The sequence below is a fragment of the Acomys minous genome, assembly GCF_964271855.1.
Source record: "Acomys minous genome assembly, chromosome: 5".
Lineage (NCBI taxonomy): Eukaryota > Metazoa > Chordata > Mammalia > Rodentia > Muridae > Acomys > Acomys minous.
Window position 1 is genome coordinate 79,285,347 of NC_140494.1, and position 22,870 is coordinate 79,308,216.

Consider the following 22,870-nt stretch of genomic DNA (forward strand, 5'->3'; position numbering starts at 1 on the left):
AGTGTTCAACATACTTAGACATCAGGGAAATGCAAATCAAAAGTACTTTAACATTTCATCTTACACCTGTCAGAATGGCAAAGATTAATAAAATAAGTGACAGACAGATCATGCTGACAACAATTTGGTGTGACTCATCCGCTGCTGATGGGAGGGTAGAGTTGTATAGCTACTGTGAAAATCAGTGTGGTGGTTTCTGAGGAAGATGGGAATTCATCTACCTCCAGATGCAGCTAGACCACTCTTGGGCATAAACTCAAAAGGTGCTTCATCCTACTGGAGAAATTCTTGATCAGCATGTTCATTGCTGCTCTATTCATAACAGCCAGAAATTAGAAACAAACCAGATGTACTTTGGCTTATGAATAGATAAAGAAAATGTATTATATTTATATAATAAAATATTACTTAGCTATTAAAAAATAAAATCATGAAATTATCAGTTAAATGGCTGAGACTAGGGGAAAAAATTAAACCTGAGTCAGTCAACCCAGACTAAAAAAAAAAAAACATTATGAATTCACTTTATAAGTGGATATTAGCTATTAAGCCAATGATAACCAAATTATAACCTACAGAGCCACAGAGACCAAATAAAGAGTAAGGGTCTTAGGGGTAATATGGAAATATAATACAGTAGAAGCTTTCATGTGTGTGTGTCTGTGTGTTTCTGTGTATGTGTCTGTGTTGGGAGAAAGAGCCCTGACTAGATATCTCTTATCACCAAATGAAGCCTCCAGTACTAGAGTTGGGTTACATCTAGCTGAGTTGTTGGCTAAAGGGGTCCCATAAGGAACCCCCAAACAACCAGGCTGGTGCTACGTCTATAAGTTGCTCTTCACAAACTGATGGCAAGGCCCTATCGCTGAACACACTTATACAACTCACTGACCATGGAGACATTGACCTGGAGCTCACGGAATCTTCACTCCTACACACTCATGGTTTTGGCACCACAAGGTACTCTGCACATGACAAAGGGAGAGTTGTAAAGACCAACCCAGGCACAAACTGTTTGTTCTACAAAGCAGTCCTGCCTGTAAGCAATGCTAGTGCAATGGTGGCACAAAGTTTATTAGGGCATATCCAACCAATGTCTACTTTGACTTAAGGCCCAATCTGTGAGATGAGGCCCGTATCCAATCATGCTTGGGTGACCAAGACTGAGAGAATAGGTAGCCCAGGGACATAGGGTAAAAACCAAATACAACTTTTCTCATAAAGCAACACAGAACTAAAATGACTCCTAATGCCATTCTGCTACACTCATATATCAGTCCCTTGCTCAGCCATCTTCAGAGAGGCTTTCTCCTACCGCAGACGGGAACAAATACAGAGACCCACAGTTAGACAATATACAGAGAGCAGGAGACCCTAGGACACTCAGCCCTAAATGGGATGTCTTCATCAAATCCCTCCCCTCGGGTCTCAGGGAAGCCATTAGACGCAGAGGTGGAAAGAACAAAGCAGGCAGAGGGGATGGGGAACACCAAGGAGACAAGGCCTTGCAGACCATGACCAATGCATATATGAACTCACAGAGACTGAGGCAGCATGCACAGGGGCTGCAAGTGTCTAAAGCAGATGGGGTGCCAGAGCTGAAAGGAGAAGTGAACATATCTCATCATGCCTAACCCAGAAACTAGCTATAATTCATAACCACTTATATATGATAATTTAGTTTTCTTCAGGGGAGTCTCATTGGGGAAACTATTTTTTATGACTTATATATCTTTTCTTATTTTATGTACATTGCTTTCTGCCTGTTTGTATGTGTTAGGGTGTCATATTCCCTGGAACTGGAGTTATATAGTTGTGAGTTGCCATGTGGGTGTTGGGAATTGAACCTGGGTCCTTTGGAAGAGCAAATGTTGCTCTTAATTGCTGAGCCATCTCTCCAGCCCCAATTAATTTCTCTTATGCCGATAGAACAATAACTCAATGGAATCTTTTGAAGTTCTTTGTCTCATAATGTGATGTCAGGGCTTTTTCTTTACTTCTTTGTTTCTGTTTAATCTTATTTTATTTTAATATTTATTTATTTATTTATTTTTCTATCCTGCAGGTTTTTTTTCATATGTATTATGGTTTCTCTACTGTGTTTTTATGGGGTTTCTGGGTGGGTGAATGAGTGAGTCTCTATGTCTGTACCTGTTTCTTGTATCTGTCTTTTCTTGGGTTCTTTTCCTTCTGTTTGCTTATTTTTGTCCTATTCTGATAGGTTTGCTTTTGCTTTACCTTATTTTATTTTATTATTATTCCTTAGAAGCCTGTTTATTTTTTAAAGAGAGACAGATTGGGAGTAAATCCATATGGGAGGGGAGGTGGCGGGGGGCGGGGGGAACTGGATGAGTGGAAGGAAAGGATAACATAATCAAGATATATTAGATTAAAAAGTCTATTTTCAATAAAAGAAGAAAGGCATAAAAGTAAGGTATGAACATTAAAAATGCCTTAAAATCAAGTTTTTATCAATATAATTCATGACATGACTGTTCTTTTATACAAATGCTTTTCAAGTCCATGCCCATGTGTTGATGGGCCACACAGGGTATGAAAGCCCACTTTTCAATGGCTGGATATAGTTGTTCAACATGAAAGACCAGGCAACAATTCCCTACAGCAAAGCTTTCCTGTAAAGGGAAAGACTCATATATAAGATGCATTTGAAAATCAATTTCATACTTCTAATTTAAAGCCGACTCAAGTGCAATTACTGTATCAGAACCATTCATTTGGCTAGGGTCAGGAATACAATCACCAGGGGCAACAATGATGTAAAGCTTCTTAGAAGATAACCTCTGAACAGACGTAAAACACAACACAGATAGGACACTCCCTGGGCACTGTGACTATCCCTGTGTAAACTGATCTACTTTGAAAGCAAGCCATTCCGAGACAGCGCTCATGCTCGACATTGTGTCTCCTCAAATAGAAACCCTCTCCATCTGCCCTGTGCCCTGGTTCTTAGCCCTTCTCCAATAATGTAAGTGGAAGCACACATTCAGCAGAAAACATCAAACTTACCACTCTCATCGTCTATGTTGAACCTCCCAAGACCACTGCCATCTCTGATGGAGTACTGGATCTCTCCATCCCTCCCAGAGTCCTCATCATGGGCAGTCACCTGCAGCACACTTGTTCCAATCCGTGAATTTTCTTTTACAGATCCAACGACAGCGAAGTCTGGGAAATAGGGTGTGTAGAGGTTTTCGTTGACGTCTACCACCTCTACCTCAACGAAAGAGACCGATGACAGAGAGACAGGCCGCCCTTTGTCTTTGGCCCTGACTGTGAGGTTGTAGAATTGCTGTTTCTCATAGTCTAGCTCTTTGCTCAAGCGGATGGCGCCACTTGCTTTGTCTATTTCAAATCTCCCATTGTAATCATTGACCAAAGAGTAACGAACCTGGCCCCCCAATCCAAGGTCAGGATCCTGAGTCTCAAGCCAAGCAATGACTGTACCAACGGGGAGATCTTCGAGGACCTTCACACTGTAGCTGCTGGGGATAAAAGCTGGGGAGCAGTCGTTGACATCATCCAGAAAGATCTTCAGAGTGACGACAGAAAACAGCTGCTGGCCACTTTCTGCTTTGTCCCTGGCTTCTATTTTCAAAGAATAGTTGGCTTTGGATTCTCGGTCCAATTGGTCGGCTACATAAACAATTCCAGTTGAGCTATTGATGGTAAACTGCTGTGTGTCTGTCAAGACCGAGTAGATTACCTCACCATTAGAACCCAGGTCTTTGTCTCTTGCTTCCACTTGAATAATCTCAGTGCCAATACTTGAACTTTCAAGAATGCTGACCGAGTAGCTGTCCTGAAGAAACACTGGGCTGTTGTCATTAGCGTCCTCTACATTGATGGTCAGCAATCGCCATGACGATTTCTGGGGCTTTCCAAGGTCATATATGGTTATGTTGAGGAGGTAGAGGTCCGTATGTTCTCGGTCCATGGGCATGAGGACTTTAAGTTGTCCGGTCTCCATATCGATATTGAAGCAGCTGTCTGTATTTCCATCTGATATTGTGAACAGCACCTTCCCGTTGAAGCCAGAGTCAGCATCGTACGCTTTAATCTTCAGGATGTTAGTTCCAACCGGCATGTCCTCCCGCACAGCCACATCTGAGGGGAAAGACTTGTCAAAGTGCGGTCCTTGCCTATTAATGGAATAAAAGTCAAGAAATCCGTCTTCCAGATTCAGTTTCCCATTAGCTTTGGCTTTAATGAGTAGTTTCTCCGCCAATTTCTGAGCCACGCGAGTTTCTCTGCAGCTGAAGCTCTTTGAAGACACTTTGCCGTGGAGGACCGAGATGTTAATGGCCATAGGGTCTGCAAAATTCTCCCCATCTGTAGCTGTGATTTGGAGGGCAAAATTACCATTTTTAATACCAGAATTCATCAGGGGCTTCTTAAGCTGTAAAACACCAGAGTCTGGGTTTAGATAAAAAAAGCCAAGTTCATTTCCAGAAATGATTTTATACTTAACTAGCTCGAGCTCATCAATATCAATGGCAGAGACGGCGGTGATGTGGCCCCCAACAGGAAAGTCATATGAAATAACTCCCTGGCAAGCCACTTTTTCAAAGAGAGGGCTGTTGTCATTGACATTTCCTACCCGGATGGTCACATTCACCTCGCTTTCGTGGCGGTACGGTGAGCCCCAGTCCGAGGCTCTCACAACAAACCTGTATGTCTCTGGGGAGGACTCAAAATCTAACTCTTCTGTTGTGCTGATCACACCTGTGAACTGGTTAATGGCAAATGGTAAAAGGTTCAGGCTGGCAATGCTGTAGGTGATGTAGCCGTTTTCCCCTTTATCCTTATCAGAGGCAGACACGGTCAGAATATCTGTCCCAACTGGAACGCTCTCATTCACAAAAGTCTCATACAGCGTCTGCTGGAATTCTGGGGTGTGGTCATTGGCATCCTCAATCCCAATGGTGACTTGGGCCTTTGCGTCTCCTTCCTTGTCTGTTACCTCCAGCTTATAAACCTCCTTCTTCACTGTATTCAGGGGCTGTGCTGTGACAATCAGACCTGACCGGGGATTAATTTTGAAGTACTCTGCATCTTTCCCAGGAGATAGTTTGTATTCCACATCCAGAGGCTCAGGATTTACCTTGACTATGGCCACCATGACACCAGGAGGAGAAAACTCACTTATACTGACTTCATACACATCTTTTTCAAACTTGACGGGGAGGCTGTCTCTCCTGGGATTGGCAATGTGGACTGTCTTTAATTCTGAAGACTTCTGAGGGGACCCTTTGTCTTTTGCTTGAATAGTGAGGTTGTAGCCATAGGAGATGCTTTCCCAGTTCACCTGCCTTCTCTCCTTGACTTTATACTCATTCATCCACTTTCCTTCTTTAGCCAGAAAGAACTGATCCAGAGGATCTCCATCCACAATGGCAACAGATTCAATCTCTCCATTGGCTCCCTCATCCAAATCATCAACTGTCACTACTGCATATGTTGGCTCCTTGTCCAATGAGAAAGGGGTGTGAGTGACCACATGGATAACCGGAGCATGTTCGTTTATGCGTTCAATGTGAACGTAGAGCTTGGCCGTGCTGCTTACTCCGTTGTTGCCATAGAGTTTCATCCCCCGGTCAACGGCTAGGATTTCTAGATCATATCTGTTCTTCTCATCATAATTTAACCGTCCACTTAAAGAGATGACGCCACTTGTGGGGTGAACTGAAAAAAGATCAACCTTGTTTTTAAAGTAGTAGTAGAACTCTCCATTGGAACCAATATCTGCATCTGTGGCTGTCACCTGGGCAACACTAGTCCTGAGCGGTGTGCTTTCTGCAATGGTGACTGAGTAAGTGGTGGGTGAAAACAGAGGCCTCAGGTCATTCATGTCTAAAACCTGGATATTCACTTTGGTCCATGCCTCCAAATCTTCTCCTCTGACTGAGCCTTTTATGATTAATAAATAATTATCTTGGATTTCCCTGTTCAATATGGCAGAATTGCCACCTTTAGTTCTTATCCTGAGAAAGCAGAAATCTGCAATGATGACCTCCTCAGCCTTAAAAAACCCTTCCTCGTCTCCAGACACTATTCTGTACTTGATATCCCAGGACAGGTCTACCAGGGTGATGCCCATTCTGCTCTGGCTGTTGACATAGGTCCTCGCTGCTGAGTTCTCATACACTGTAGCATTATAGATGGGATGTGTGAAGTGAAAGCCCAGGGTTCCCATTCCTGGCAGTCCCTGGGAGACAGTGGCCAAGAGCTTCAGGAGCAGGAGGATGAGGCAGGAAGAAGGCCTTGTGCCCACACAGTGTCCCATAGTCACACCCATCACATCAAAAGTCCATCCTGGAAGGAAACACAGAGAGAAGATACAGATGAATTTAGCATAGAGTAAGGGAAAGAGACACAAAAGAATTGCTATGAAAAAAGTGCTTTCAGAAGGCTTTATTGTTAAAAAAAAAAAAAGACAAAACAAGAAATCTGTTCACTAAAGCATCAATTCAAAAATTAAAACATTCACTGCTACTGGATAATAAAAAATTCAAAGTCATTAGAATTTAACCTTATCTTGATTGAACTTCCTTAAGTGACACTTTTCCGCTACTGCTGAGATTGGTTTGGGGCACCAAATTTATTATATGTTAGAGGTCAACTTAGAAATGGATAATTGGAGAACTTAAATGCATTTAACTTTAACCTATAGTAGCCTTTTACATAATTATTCTAAGAAAAAAATATATATACATGTATATATCTTTATTACTGCACAGTTCAAAATTTAAGAAGAAACACTCAAAAGATACTAAAGGACTATCAATAGAAAATTAAATAATTTAGAGTACATTCTTTAAGCACAGTGTAGTCACTAACATGATGGGAACAGATGCTTTCAGATGCATAAAGATGAAGAGCTAAGGTAAGAAAAGGTGGCCAGGCTGCATCTGAGTGTATTCTATTTAAATATCAACAGGGACAATTGCAGCTTTAGCTTTGAAACAGCTAATAATGTGGGGTGTGGAGACATCACTTCATTTCCCACTTTCATTAATTGTTGCTCACCAATGGTTACTTAATTGCTTTTCCACAATTACAGTCTGGTAAGGATCTGCTTGGAAGTGCTGCTGTCTTCTATTGTGCTCACTTTAAAACTGATCAAAATGAGAGGACAGGTCAATGTCTTGGCAGGGAACAATGTTTAGTGTAACTAAGCACAGGTGACAGTCCCTGAAGGGTCTGCATAACATAAACCACACACCCCAGTGTCTACACATCACACAAGGAGGGTGATAGTACTTTCCTGAAAGTATGTAAGGACCTACAAAAGTTACCTCCAGCTACTTCCATCAAGGACTACACAATTTTGTCAGTCTCTATAGTTTTATGACCATCTAGATTAAAAGACAGAAACACTGTTATATTTTACCAGTAAAACCTGTCAAATACTGGGTGGGAAATGTCCATTTAACAAGGAGCAGCTAAATCAGGTTATATTGTTGCTTTGGTGTTTTCAGAATCTCTAAATATGAGTTATTACACCAAGTAGCACTGTCAAGATCCTTCCAGTTGCCTACAGGAAGTGCAGAAATAGAGACTTGGATGACCCTGCTGGTGGCAAGCTGCTCATCTCACTGTGCCACATTAAAAAAACCACTGAGTTTATTATTTTTCATTATGTGTATGTGTGTGTGTCTGTCTGTGGGTATGTGCACATGAGCACAGGTAGCCAATTCCCTGGAATTAGAGTTGCAGATAGTTGTGAGCTGCCTGATGGAGGTAGGTCATCTGGAAGAAGAGTGAATACTCTTAACTGCTGAGCCATCTCTCTAGTCTCCCACCATACTGCATTTAATCCTGGAAAAATGGGTAACAGTTTTACCTGATAGCATACTGGAAAGTGGACAGCTACATAAGCTAGCCTATTTCGTTCAGCCAGTGGCCTGACCAATGTTGCCAGGTAGATGTGGCTCAGTGGGCTCTCAGATCCTTGGTTTAGTTAATGTCTGTGAGCGCCTCTATCTCACCTCATTCTCACTAAATCATCTGTAAGATAGATGCCAAATTAAGGCTTCCTGATACCCAGATGATGTAATTTACTTCTACTGAACTTGTCAATAAAGATTATTGATGAAAATGCATGGACCTATCTAGCTTTTCTAATTCCTTACGCCCTTTCTAGTTTCAAATTAGTGGTGTTAGGATAAATAAAAACCCCTATAGAAGTTTAACATTTTAAAGCGCTACAAATTATTTTTCTGCTGTAAAAAATATTTTCAAATTCCAAGTTGGTGAGGTATATATTATTGTAGCTGTTTTTGTAGGTTAGAACATCAAACTAGTGATAGAGGGTGAGTTTGAAAATGTACTTTCTTCTCAGACTTCTAGGCTTTCCCACTTCCTTTCAGCTTGCTTGCAATGAGGCATAACTCTAGATATGTGTGTGCTGGGTTCCTATTGGGATGTATGTACCTTGCTACTGTTCCCAGCTGAACCACCTATACAATAGACAATACTGAGTACCAGGTGCAACACAGCAAATTCAATATAAGGATCTCGGTCTCATAGGCAGTATAGACCACAACATCGAAAAGCAGAAAGAAGGTATGACCTTTTATAAAAGAAGTTAATTTTACACATAGCTCCTCTGAGTGTCATCAGGAAATGTCTTATGGGCTGAGAACATACATAAATCAGAGCTGTGCCCTTACTCAGAGGGCCACGAATAAGACCAGGGAGGTGGCAGCCAGCAATGCTAGTCAGTAGGTTTCAAGAAATGCACTGTTTGACTCATGGGCATTTCAGAGGTAACTTGACTTGTATTTTGTGTTGTGCACACATTCAAATCTGAGTGTTGCAGCCTCCTCTCCAGCAATCACACATTGAAGCCAGAAGAAGCTTTAGTGATATTCTCTGTGCACTGGTGGGCCCTTCTTGTAGTCCTCTGAAGATGCTTAGGACCAGTGGAGGTTCTGCCTTCAGCTCACTGACCATGAACAGCAGAAACAGATGAAAGGCCATGGTCTGTTTTCTCAGAGGAAAACTCTGGAGCCCCCCCCCCCAGTACACATCCAGTTTCTGTTTTATTTCCCATTCATCCTGTTAACTTAGGAACATGCCCATGGGCTTAGGTTGGCTTATGCACTGCTTGGAGAGCCTGAAGTCCTGGGCAGGAGCAGAACCACACTCAGGTGGTCAGTTTCTGTCCTTACATCCCCACCCTGAACTCCTGCTGCACAAAAGCTGAGAGGAGTCATACTTATGCCCAATTCTGTCTGTGGTGTTAGGTATAGTACCTGCCATACATAAAGCAACCATGATAGTAGGTTGATCAGCACCTTGTAGTAGCAATATAATTAGAGGTTTTAATGTGTTCATTTCAATGACCCCCCAAGGAAGCACACTGAGAGAATGAGGAGAGAGAGAGAGAGAGAGAGAGAGAGAGAGAGAGAGAGAGAGAGAGGAGACTCCAATAATCATGTGGGTTAAAAAGCAGTTTTAAAGATGCAGTCCATACAGGGAATCTGAGGGCCCAAGAAAGGAAGATATTCCATGATACTCAGTCCTCAGATCTCCCAACACAAGAGCAAATACCAGAGCGTATTATATGTCAATTCAAATCACGTCCATTGGCCAACTGTGGGACTATGTCAGAACCAGAACTCATTTGGGACCACCACCCTGATCCAACCTTGGATACTTTTTTGGGACATTCTCCCCCTGAAGTAGACAACTACTCTTAAGTGGCCCTCTATGTGTCCTAGGGATGGTCACCTTTGCAAGGCCTTTTATGAATCCTTCAAAGCAAAGCATGCTGTCATGAGGTGAAACAACTGTTCAATTTAGCTAATCAAAATGGATGCTTCCCCAAATGGAGCTTTTCTTTCAGCAGTCACTGCTACTTTTCTCTCTTATAAACTAGGATGAGTACTCTTAAATACAATTGGAACCACTTCAAAGCAGGTTTAAATGGTGTTGTATTGCTGCACATGGAAATTTGTATTTAATTAAAACAAGCAAGAAAACACACAAATAAACAAACTAAGCAACAGTACTTTTAACAGTTTCAGCTATCAAGCCCTAACTATCTCATGGCATTTGTATATGTGGTTTTTGCAGAAGGAAAAAAAAACTACACATGGGACAAGTGTTGGCAGTCTTTCTTGCAGGTATGAGGAATACAAGACTGTTATTTACTATTAGGAATTTTGTACAATTGAAAAATAAACACTAGAATAAAACCCTAACTTCTGTTCTTAACATGTCAAGATAATAATTTTTATTATTTTCAGAAAGATATTGGTTTCTCCACATGGAAGTCAAACCTGGATGTGACGCTATGATTGTTATGATGTCTTAGATGTGCTGTGCATTGATTTATGCTACTATTTCAGGATTATTTTAAAGAAAGTACCCACTTCTGAACCCCAGAGCCCATTTTCTACAACTTAGCAACATAATCAATATTTTTTTATACAATCATCAAAGAGATCACTGAGCCATCAATCTTGGAGACATTTGTCTTTCAGAGGCAGTGCTGGCCTATCTCCCAGCCAACCTTTCTCACTGTGAGTGTGGATCTCGGTGTGGGACTTGGAAGGAACATGCAGATCTGTTTTTGAAGGGATAAATAAAAATAATGGAGACCTTGGAGCAGGTGCAGCAGTGACTTGGACAGCCTTGACCAGGTTAGTATGCAGGCATGAGTTCATAACCTGGTGATATTTGCTTGCTGCACCATAAGACTCTCCTTTTTAGCTTACTTCTGAACAGGAAAAATCTACCTGAGGAAATCTTCTACTTTCCCCCTCTCTCTTCCTGACTTACACATTTTGAAAGTGTCTGTTCTCCAGAAAGAACTCCAAATGTACATTGTGTGAAGCTGTGGATCATATGGCACATCCTCCTACAGATGTCCTTAGGGAAGATGTGTGTGCTTTAACTCAGGTAAGCAGCCACCATCAGATGCTTACTGTGGCAAAGCTCTCACCAACAAACCCTGCTTAAGCGATACTGAATGCCCTTTGACACATGACCTGAGGTTTAATCTGAGCTCTGTTATTAGCTGTGCAAACTTTGGCAGTTTTTAAAAAGCCTATCAGTGCTTCAGTGTCTTCTATTAATGAAAAGTAAAAAATACTCATACTACGCAGAGCAGGATTTGAGTTAAAACATATAAAGTAAGGAAGATCCAAGATGGCGGTGAGCAGCATGGACCGTGTTTAGAAGCTCCAGTAAATGATTCAAGGAATTGCATGGAATTCTGAACCAGGAACACCAAGCTTGCCACCCCACTACAGCAGGAGTACCCCACAGTTCAAAAGGAGCAAAATACAGAAAACCTGTATAACCCTGCACACAGGAGAAGCGCAGATGTTCTCAGACAGAGCAGTAATGGTGGCTGAGGTTTGTAGCTGGGAACCCTCCAGCAGAGGCGTTTGGCATGGTAACCGGTGGGAATTGCTGCGGGAGAGGGGACTCAGTGCAAGATTTGGGCCCTGCGACCCTAACTGAACTCGGCACGTGATTTGGGCTCCATGACCCAAGATCAACTCGGCGTGTGGCTCGTGCCCTGAGACCCAAACTGGACTCAGAGTGATGCTCGGCCCCTGAGACTCTAGCTGAGCTCGGCACATGGTTTGGGCCCAGAGTCCCTAGCTGAGCTCAGCATGCGGTTTGGGCCCAGAGAACCTAGCTGGACTTGGAGGGAAGTTCGGTTCCAGAGACTCTAGCTGAGCTTGGCGTGCGGTCCTGGCCCTGAGACTTTGGCTGACTCAGCATGCACTCCAGGGCCCAGAGTCCCTGGCTGAATTCTGTGTACAGTCTGGGTCCAGAGTCCCTACCTGAGCTCAGTGCATGGTATGGGCCCAGAGAACCTAATGGGACTTGGTGGGCAGTTTGAGCCCAGAGACTCTAGTTGAGGTTGGCTCACGGTCCCGGCCCTGACACTCTGGCTGAAATCAGTGCACAGACTGAGCCCAGAGTCCCTGGGTGAACTTGGGGAGCAATGTGGGTCCAGTGAACTTAGCTGAATTCGGCAGGCAGTTTGGGCCCAGAGAACATAGCTGAGCTTGGTGCGTGGTCCCGGCTCTGAGACCTTTGGCTAGTCTAGGCCTGCGGATTGGGCCTAGAGTCCCTAACTGAATTTGGGTGCTGTTTGTGTCCAGAGTCCCTAGCTGAGCTTGACAGACAGTTTGAGCCCAGGGACTCTAGCTGAGTTTGGCTTGTGGTCAGGGCCCCGAGACTCTAGCTGAACTCAGTAAGCTCAGTGTGCTGTTTGGGCCTGGGACCATGGTTGGACTCAGCACTAACTGGACTAAGTGAGTGGATTAGGCCCAGAGACCTGTTTGGGTCCAGAAACTGGTTTGGGTCCAGAGACACGAACTGGACTCAGTGTGTGTGCGGTTTGGGCCCCATGACACTAACCTGTACTCTGTGAGTGGTCTGGGTCCTGAAACACTACTGGGAACCACAGACCAGCAGAGGATCAAAGCCCCGGGACTAAGGTAATCTCGGGGAGACAGGGAGTAGAGAGGCCATTATTCTTCCTCCACCCAACCTGCTTCAGTCCCTGGAGAGCTCCAGTGCTACAAGGGGACCCAGAAGGCTATGGACACTTTGGCCTGACCCAACGCATGTTCAGAGACTGAGGACAATTACAGGACCCACAGTACAGGGAGGCTGGGGATCACTGGCTGTGAGAGACCCAAACTACAGGGCTAGCCTCCTGCCATCCAGACCAGTGAAGCACCAGAGCGTCTGTCCTAGGGAAATTGTGAAAAAACAGGTGAATCTATCCCAAGACTCCCTCCACCCAAATTTGGAAGCTACCTGCCAAAAACAGAGACGACAAGATCCCTAAAGAACAGCATAAATTCATACGCAAAAAACCCAAAACAAAACAAAACAAAAAAACCAATGTGGTATCTCCAGATCTCAGCTATCCCAAAGAAAACAACCCAGAGAACTCAAACACAAATGGAAATACAAGAAAATGACCTCAAATCCTTAGTAATGAGGCTGATAAAGGAGGAAACAAATAAAATTCATAATCAAACGCAAGAAGACGCAGCCAAATGGTGGAAGACATAAAAAAGGCCTATAGAGAGGCACTGGGAAAATTTCAGGAAAATACAAACAACCAGATGAAGGAAAAAAATAAAATTGTTCAAGGTCTGAAGATGAAAATGGATTCAATGATAAACACACAGACAGAAGGATAACGAGAATGTGAGAGCTCAGAGAGGAAGGCGAGCAACACAGAGGAGAGCTTTTCTAACAGAATCCAAGAGATGGAGGAACGAATCTCAGGTCTAGAAGATACAATCGTGATCTTGAAACAACCATTAAAGAAAATGCTAAATCTGGATCATCTCCTTAGATGCAGAGAAAACATTTGATAAAATCCAATACCCTTTCATGTTTAAAGTTTTGGAGAGATCAGGGATACAAGACACATATCTCAACATAATCAAGGCTATATACAGCAAGCTAATAGCCAAAATCAAATTAAATGGTGAGATACTTAAGGAAATTCCTCTAAAATTGGGAACAAGGCAAGGCTGCCCATGCTTTCCATATCTCTTCAATATAGTACTGGAAGTTTAGCCAGAGCAGTAAGACAACAAACAGAGATCAAGGGGATCCAAATGGGAAAGGAGAAAGTCAAATTATCCCTATTTGCAGATGATATGATAGTCTACATAAGTAATCCCCAAAATTCCACCAGAGAACTACTACAGCTGATAACACCTTCAGCAAATTGGCTGGATACAAAATTAACTAAACAAAGTCAGTAGCCTTCCTATATGCAAATGACAGGCATGCCGAGGAATAAATTAGGAAAAATACACCCTTCACGTTAGCCACAGCAATATAAAATATTTATGAGTTATTCTAACCAAGCAAGTAAAGAACTTGTTTGAAAAAAATTTCAAAACTCTAAAGAAAGAGATTGAAGATGACATGAGAAGATGGAATGATCTTCCTTGCTCATGGATTGGGAGAATTAACATAGTAAAAATGGCTATCTTACCTAAAGCAATTTACAGATTCAATGCAATCCATATGAAAATACCTACACAATTTTTAAAGACATTGAAAGTTCAATTCTCAACTTCATATGGAAAAACAAAAAATGCAGAATAGCTAAAACAATCCTGTAGAATAAAAGATCCTCTGGAGGTATCTCCATTCCTGATCTTAAGCTATACTATAAAGCAACAGTAATTAAAGCAGCATGGTACTGGCACAGCAATAGGCTGGTTGATCAGTGGAAAAATGATAGCATCTTCAACCAACTGGGCTGGTCTAACTGGATGTCTACATGTAAAAAAATGCAATTGGATCCATATTTGTCAGCATGCACAAAACTCAAATCCAAGTGGACCAAAGACCTCAACAGAAAACCAGAGACATTAAGTCAGTTAGAAGAAAAAGTGAGGAAGAGCCTGGAACACATTGGCACAGGAGACAACTTCCTGAACAGAACACCAACAGCCCTGGCCTTAAGGTCAACAATTAACAATGGGACCTCATGAGGATGAGAAGTTTCTGTAAGGCAGGAGACACTGTCAAGAAAACAAAGTGACAGCCTACAGACTGGGAAAAGATCTTCACCAACCCTACATCTGACAAAGGTCTAATATCCAAAATATATAAAGAACACAAGAAATTAAACCCCACCAAACCAAGTAACCCAATTGAGGATTGGGGCTCAGAACTAAACAGAGGATTCTCAACAGAGGAATACCAAATGGCTGAGAAACACTTAAAGAAATGTCAAGGTCCCTAGTCATCAGGGAAATGCAAATCAAAACAACTCTGAGATTCCATCTTACACCCATCAGAATGGCTAAGATCAAAAATTCGAGTGAGACAACATTTGGCAAGGATGTGGGGGAGAGAGGAACACTCCTTCATTGCTGGTGGGAATGCAAACTAGTGCAGCCACTTTGGAAATCTATCTGGTGCTATCTCAGAAAAATGGGAATAGGGCTTCCTCAAGACCCAGCTATCCCACTCCTTGGAATATACCCAGAAGATACTCCAGCACACCAAGAACATTTGCTCAACCATGTTCATAGCAGCCTTATTCATAATAGATAGAACCTGGAAACAGCCTAAGTGTCCCTCAGTAGAAGAAGGGATAAAGAAACTGGTACATTTACACTATGGAATACTACTCAGCTATTAAAAACAAGGAATTGCTGAAATTTGTGGATAAATGGGTTGAAATGGAAATGATCATAATGAGTGAGTTCACCCAGAAGCAGAAAGAGTCAAATGGTATATACTCACTTATATCTGGACACTGGCCCAAGGATTATGTCCCATGAAAGTCTTCACTTACCAGGAAACTGGGACAGAGGGGAAGACATCCTACTGGGACTCTAGGTGAGAGAAGCATGGGACAATGGGGAAATAGAAGGATCCAGAGGGTCCTAGAGACCTACAAGAAGAACATTATGATGGGCAGATCTGGGCCCAGCAGTCCTGCTCAAATTATCACACCAGCCAAGGACAATACTTGCAGTAAACTTTGAACCCCTACACAGATCTAGCCAATGTACAGGACATTCTACACAGTTGAGTGGAGAGTAGGGTCTGACTTTCACATGAACTCTGGTGCCCCATAATTGACCATGTCCCCTGGATGGGGAGGCCTGGTGGCACTCAGAGGAAGGATATAAGGCTACCAAGAAGAGACTTGATACCCTGTGAGCATATACAGGGGGAAGAGGTCCCTCTCAGTCACAGTCATGGGGGAAGGGAGTAAGGGGAAAATGGGAGGGAGAGAGGAATGGGAGGATACAAGGGATGGGATAACAATTGAGATGTAATATGAATAAATTAATAAAATAATTTAAAATAAAATAAAATAACCCCCCAAAACCATATAAAGTACTTCATCTCCTGGCACACGCATGCTTATGATTTTAACCCACCATCTTTTACTATCGTAGATTTTAGAGCCTAGAACTCTGGAGTCACTGGTGAGGAATCATGGCCTATCCTTTCTTCTCTAACAGGAAAAGGCAACCCCAAGTCAAAGGAAAAGATGCCTCATCCTTGGCCCAAGTCTATGAAGATTAGTGTCTCCACCACAATGATAAAAAAAACTTGAGTCAAATTTTTATGGATATTAAGTCTCAATTTTCTTCCTCTTTAAAATAGAGCTTATAACAGACCATACTGCTACTCCCAGGGTTTAGCAGTAGGTAGATGTATCATTGTACACATAATCCCAAGCTTGGGAGGCTGAGAAGAGAAGGGTATTGTTTAGAGGCTGGCTTGAGCTACATGAAGTGCTTGGCGCCAGCTTAGGCTATAGAGCAAGATCTTATTTCAATAAATAAACAAGTAGTTCCATAGATACTACCTGACATTGCAATTACTTCAGGAGCAGTAACACAAAACAGGAAACCAGTGAACACCAATGGTTTGCCCTTAATGTCTTCCCTTCTATGAAAACTACCATTTGTAAAACCCAGATTCATGCCAGTGGATGGCGTCAGCATGACAGAGGAGTCCTGTCTGGAGAGTATCAGCCACAGGCTCTTGCCACAATTCTGCTGTGCATTTCTCCAGCTGTGTAATAGACTTTCGACCTCAGGACAGTACTAGGAAGCTCCTCTCAGACTGGTCCTTAACTTCTGGGGAATTTAAGTTATATCAGCCTTTGTGGTTACAATGCCTGGGACAGAATGTTACCACTCAGCCCTGTCTCTTCAGCAGCCTATTCGATGCTTCTTAGGTGGTCTGGACTGCTCGACACTCTGGTCCATGCTCCTGAAGTCAGTTATAGAGTGCCTGCATGACACATCAGGGAATAAAGCTGTGCTGTCTGTCCCATGCTAGAGAGAATACAGGATATGATAGTAGCTATTTTGATCACAAATGACTAATGTGACAATGCTATCATAGATCATATGATGTTGAACCAAAGCCCCTTAAAGTCAATGAATGTCACAACCAAAGGTGTCTTCGAATGAACTGCCTAACAGTGTAGTATAACCACAAAAGAAAGATAGCAGCTTACATACCATGGACAGAATCCTTCAGTCCGCTAGTCACAAGGCTCAAAATTGACATTACACCTGCAGTGTGAACAAGACTCCAGTACTGCTCTTGCCTCCTATTACTGATGGGCCTGTCATGAATGGCTACAAATTGCACTTACCTTCTAAGGTTTAGCTACATAGTTTCTAACTAGCACAGCAGTTTCTAGTGTGCATCAGAGCTCTCCTTGACCTGCTAGAATTCAGATTTCTGCTTTTTTTTCCACCTGAGTTTCTGTCTTTTGGCCTAGGTTTAGAAATTTAAACTTCTAACAAGTTACCAGAAGGTCGGTCCCATGGGACCCACTTGGACAGCTTCTGCTCTCTGCAGGTAGGACTTTGGATTTTAGTGGTAGTATTTCCTTTTTTATGTTTCATTTATTCAAGTGTCACTCAAAAGTGAGTACTGGACCAAACACCAGGCATAGGAAAGTGCTGGGTCATCATATCACCTTCTTTACATGTCTTAAAAAGGCAAAGATTTAATTTAGTGAAATTGAACTGGTTCATACACAATAGAAGTCTACTTCAAGCTCAAAAGAGAAGACAAGAATGAGTATGCTACTACTGTATCCTCAGGGTTACCTTGCCTCGCTGGCCTTTGTGAATTACAGGCATCATCTCTTGGCCTTGAACATTTGCATGGCACCTTCTGGGACCATGAAAGCTATGGACATCTCTCTTTGTCTCTGTCTCTGTCTCTGTCTCTGTCTCTGTCTCTGTCTCTCTCTCTCTCTCTCTCTCTCTCTCTCTCTCTCTCTGTCTCTCTCTCTCTCACTCTGTCTGCCTGCCTGCCTCTCTCTCTCTCTCTCTCTCTCTCTCTCTCTCTCTCTCTCTCTCTGTGTGTGTGTGTGTGTGTGTGTGTGTGTGTGTGTGTGCATGTATGTACATGTGATTATATTATAGTTTCAAAACAAAGGAACATGAGATAAATCATTAATACAGTTTTGAAAACTTGAGCAGTGGCTGGGCATAAGCAAAGAGATGTAAACTAAAGCCAGGCAGTGGTGGCACAGACCTTGAATCCCACCCTGGTCTACAAAGTGAGTTCCGGGACAGCCAGGGTTATACACAGAAATCCTCTCTCTCTCTCTCTCTCTCTCTCTCTCTCTCTCTCTCTCTCTCTCTCTCTCTCTCTCTTCTCTCTCTCTCTCTCTCTCTTCTCTCTCTCTCTCTCTCTCTCTCTCTCTCTCTCTCTCTCTCTCCTCTCTCTCTCTCTCTCTCTCTCTCTCTATATATATATATATATATATATACACACACATATATATATAACATGTGAACATACACCATGTGAATTGTGATTCCTGTGATATAACTGGCACAATTTAAAAACCTATCTATGACCCTTAAGCCTTGAACTCGCCCCCTCCCCCAACACACCCAGCTGCAGTGTGCACAGGTTAGAGCACTGCAGAACACAGCTAGAGAAGCAGTGGTAGAAGGACAGACAGCTCTGAGCCGACATGGCAGGCAGAAGATCTTACTCTGCTCCAGTATGAGTTTGCATTTTAACTAACTTCAGCATTATGTCCCAAACTGCCCTAGTGCTCATTCCCCTTACAGGCTTCTGCTTAGCTGAAGAAAAAGAACCGTTCCACAGTTCTGTTGATTTCTTTTCTAATCCCATGAACAAGCAGCGAACACAGAGTATACACCCATCTTCCAGATACAAAAGCAGACATAGAAGAAGCAGCTTGGTGAGTAATCCAGATATGTCTAAAATTTGTATGATCTGTTTTTACTCATCCAAAAACCAAATCAAAATCACCTTGATTTCTCTGAGATGTTAAACCAAACACCAATTTAATATTTTTTTCCATCTGGAAATTTTTGCTTGCCCCTCTCAAGTGCCCATTTGAGAGCAGTGTTTTCTAAGTAACTAGAATGTTCCATTCACAAGGCTATATCACCTATTCTGTGCAACGTGAAGACAGAAATCCCAAAGCCCACAGGTGATTTTGCCAACCAGCCAAAGACCTTATCTGTTTCTTACTAATAATACTGCAAATTCTAACTTGTTGCTACTGTTGCAAAACGTTTTGTTGTCTTAGAGTGATCTATTAGGTAAAGCAGTCAATATGAACCAAGAATCTTGTATGTTTGTTTGGAAGAAAATGGCCACACAGGCCTGAGTTATGAATACCCTCCTTTATTTTCTCCCCAGGTGCTGGAAATATTTCCATACAACACTGGTTAATGTCAAGTATCATTTCATCAGTAAATACTTCAAAATCAGAGGTAATTCAACCAGGGGCTATCAGAACGAAAGATTAGCATGTTGTTCAAGGCTTTTAGAAATCACTTCTCCCTCTGGAGAGAGAAATCCATCATACAGCAAGAAAAAAATATATATATGGAAAGACTATTATTTGTTCCTGTATTTGGCTGTCTGAGAAAATGTTTCAGGAAAAAAAATCTGAGTTGAGTTTCCTCTGGCAGCCTCTCCCACAGAAAGCAAAGGATAAACACATTAGCATTCTCTTAGACTAAAGTTTAAAAAACAAAAGCACAACAAAGCCTTTCCACAATGACGCCCTTCCCTCTGTCATAACTGTTTAAAAGGGAAAAGAGCCAAAGTGCTATAATAGACAAATATCTTTAAATAGCATTAATTTTAGTAGCTGCTGGGATAAATGCAGCCAAAAGGGAGGGTGCTCTTTGGGAACCTCAGAATCCCCTTGACAGACTCTGACCCAGGGGATGTCATCCTCATTCTGTCACTGCTGTTCTTCTAAAAGTCAGTCGCACCCCTCCCAGGTGCTACTCCCTCGTAAGAACTGCTTCTCCTTTGAGGGGAAGACTCTGTCATTAGTAATGTTGGGATCAGGAGGAGGAATACTAGTGATGTTGTTGCACAGCAGAGTCTTCTTTCCCATGAGGAAAGGAAGTCCTGTGAGGCTGGAAGAAAAGAGCTTGGCGGGATTGTTTATCAGACACAAGTGAAGAAGAGGGTCTAGAGTGTCCTTTTCCAAAAGAACTAAACATCAGAGGTGGGCAGCCTAAAGTTGTAGATGGCTTGACAAAAGTAACTTAATTTTGAGTCTTTCCAGGGTTACACATGGATCTGTCTCTTCCTGGCCAGAGTAGACCACGGGTGCAAGTAGGCGTGCTTGGATGCACTGGTCCATTTGGCCAATTGTTTACACCCACATATACTGTAGAACACTGAGGTCTCCTGTGGTGGATAAACAGCATGTGGTCATTGCTAAAGGAATCTAAGGATGCAGGAGATACTCATCACCCTACAACACCATGCCATGTTTTTTAAAAATATATTTTATTAATTTATTCATATTACATCTCAGTTGTTATCCCATCTCTTGTATCCTCCTGTTCCTCCCTCCCTCCCATTTTCCCCTTACTCCCCTCCTCTATGACTCTGAATGAGGGGGACCTTCTCCCCCTGTATATACTCATAGGGTATCAAGTCTCTTCCTGGTAATCTGCTATCCTTCCTCTGAGTGCCATCAGGCCTCCCCATCCAGGGGACATGGTCAAATATGGGTACCAGAGTTCAAGTGAAAGTCAGTCCCCACTCTCCACTCAACTGTGAGGAATGTCCTGTCCATTGGCTAGATCTGGGTAGGGGTTCGAAGTTTACTGCATGTATTGTCCTTGGCTGGTGCCTTAGTTTGAGCAGGACCCCTGTGCCCAGATCTGCCCATCATAATGTTCTTCTTGTAGGTTTCTAGGACCCTCTGGATCCTTCTATTTCCTCATTCTCCCATGCATCTCTCACCTAAAGTCCCAATTGGATGTACCATGCCATGTTTCGTGTGGCTGTGTGAAGGTTGAGAATGGGCAGATAGGTGGAGAAACTAAGTTGTAATATATCAGGGCACAGCGAAGACTGTTTCAAGGTAACAATCTAGCTGGAATGAGAAATGAGAGGAGATGACCAAACAGCTTTACACACAGAAAGATGAGAATGCCGCAGACAGGTTGAACTCAACAACCAGAAGCATGGTGGATTTTTTAGAGATACACAGCAAGAAATAGTCCCAGGGTTTAAGGCATCTGGTATGTGGACATAGAAATGCCATCTCGAACTTTGCTGACTATCTAAGCAGGTCGGTCTGGTCTCATGTCTTCACTGACAAAAGTGACTCAGCAAAGAGCCAGACGTAGGCCTGGTTCCTTCAGCTTGTCCACACTCTACACCAAAACTGCTGGTGACTGACGGGCTCTGCTGTTGTGGGAAATAATCCTCAGTGCTCAAGAATCTGGGTGAGTGATTTTGCATTGTGCCCCAAAGCAGCAACTGAGAGAGTGCACATAGGAGAACCTGGACCCCCAAAAGGGACCAGTGCAAGTGCTGTCTCAGGGACACTCTGTCACAGAGCTCAGGACAAAGGACCAGGGAAGAGTCTATCCTGGGGAGTAAGGAAGAACAGGCATATGAGCTAAGCAAAGGAAGTGTGGGCTTGATTTCTCTGGGCCTCTGTGCATCTTGCTGCTTGTATAAGTCTGAAGACTCAGTCTGGTAGTGAAGGAACTTCCTGAGAGATGCATATTTGAAATAAAGTTATGTTACCTAAACAATGAAGAAAGCTTAAGGAAGTGAATAAAGGAAGATTAGGTACTGGGGACCAGCCTGGTCACACAGAGTGCCTGTCCAGACCAAACCAAACTAAAAACAACACAATCCACCACCACCACAACAACAACGAAAATTAATTGCGCAGGAATATCTTGGTTTTCTTCTAATCCCATTCCTGGTATCATTTTCAAAATGAAAGCCAGATGTGGAAAAGTATTCAAATATAACAATTTATAAAGAAAATGAAAGACCAGTGCAGTGGTGCTTGCCTGTAATTCCAGCACTTGGGGAGACAGAGGCAAGCAGATTGAAGTCAGCCTGGTCTACAAAATGAGTCCAGGACAGCCAAGGCTACAGGGAAATCCTGCCTCAGGGTCAGGGGCGGGCAAGGGATGAAGAAGAAGGAGGAGGAGGAGGAGGAGGAGGAGGAGGAGGAGGAGGAGAAAAAGAAGGAGGAGAAGGAAAAGAAGAGGAGGAGGAGGAGGAGGAGGAAGAGGAGGAGGAATTCAAATCCAGGGCTATGGCGTGGAGCAATTCAAACCTTAAGATGACCAAGCAGTGAACATTAGGGTGTTTGCCAGGCAAGAACAGCAATACTCAGCAGCTCCATCTGTCCAACTAGCCTGGTGGATCTGCTCAACCCCTCCACAGCACTCCTGCTATATGCAGTCAGTCACACATCTGAGCCTCAGCACAGCTCAAGTGCCAGGCCAGGTGGCCTCCTGTCACAGCCTCTTTGAAGGTTCCAGAAAAACAAAGTCCATACAGCTGAGGGGGTGTGGTAAATCTGTCCCTGGTCTTGGGCACCATTTCAAACCGTTTCCTCCCTCCTGGCCACATTGGCCTTTATTCTGTTTTTGTTGATGTCTTTCATATCTTCCCGAGCTTAATTCTCTTCCCTTTCCCAACTTGCCACTATGAAAACACAGGTACACTAGAGTCACAGGGAAGTTACTCTGACTCCCAGGGCTAGCTGTGGCCCCCTCTTGCATAGCCTCAGAATATTTTCTTTGTAGCACCTTCTATCCTTCTGATATTTGTTTTATTAAGCTGTTTGATTAGAATTATTCAACTACACAAAGAATCAGACTATCTATAAGGGATGTTACTGTCACCCCCATACCAAACACTGTCTTCTGATAGTAGGTAACAATTCAATACATGTCTACTGTCTCACAATGTTTAGAAAATTATGAGCAGTGTTTATTAGCTTGGGGACAGCTTCCTCCCCAGGAAAGCTTACTTTCATTAAACATTTCAGTAAAAATTGGGTGACACATGTAAC

At 42.9% G+C, this 22,870-nt stretch overlaps 1 protein-coding gene across 5 annotated transcripts in view; it reads right to left on the reverse strand.

Moving 5' to 3' along the window:
• The window catches only part of FAT3 (FAT atypical cadherin 3), a 603,907-nt gene that overhangs the window by 475,836 nt on the left and 105,201 nt on the right, over window positions 1-22,870 (reverse strand). For all 5 annotated transcript variants that reach the window (XM_084783571.1, XM_084783568.1, XM_084783572.1 and 2 more), the window contains exon 2: window positions 3,028-6,333. In XM_084783571.1, coding sequence (XP_084639697.1) covers window positions 3,028-6,316 — 3,289 coding nt within the window. In that variant the 5' untranslated portion in view covers window positions 6,317-6,333. The remainder of the gene's footprint in view (window positions 1-3,027; window positions 6,334-22,870) is intronic.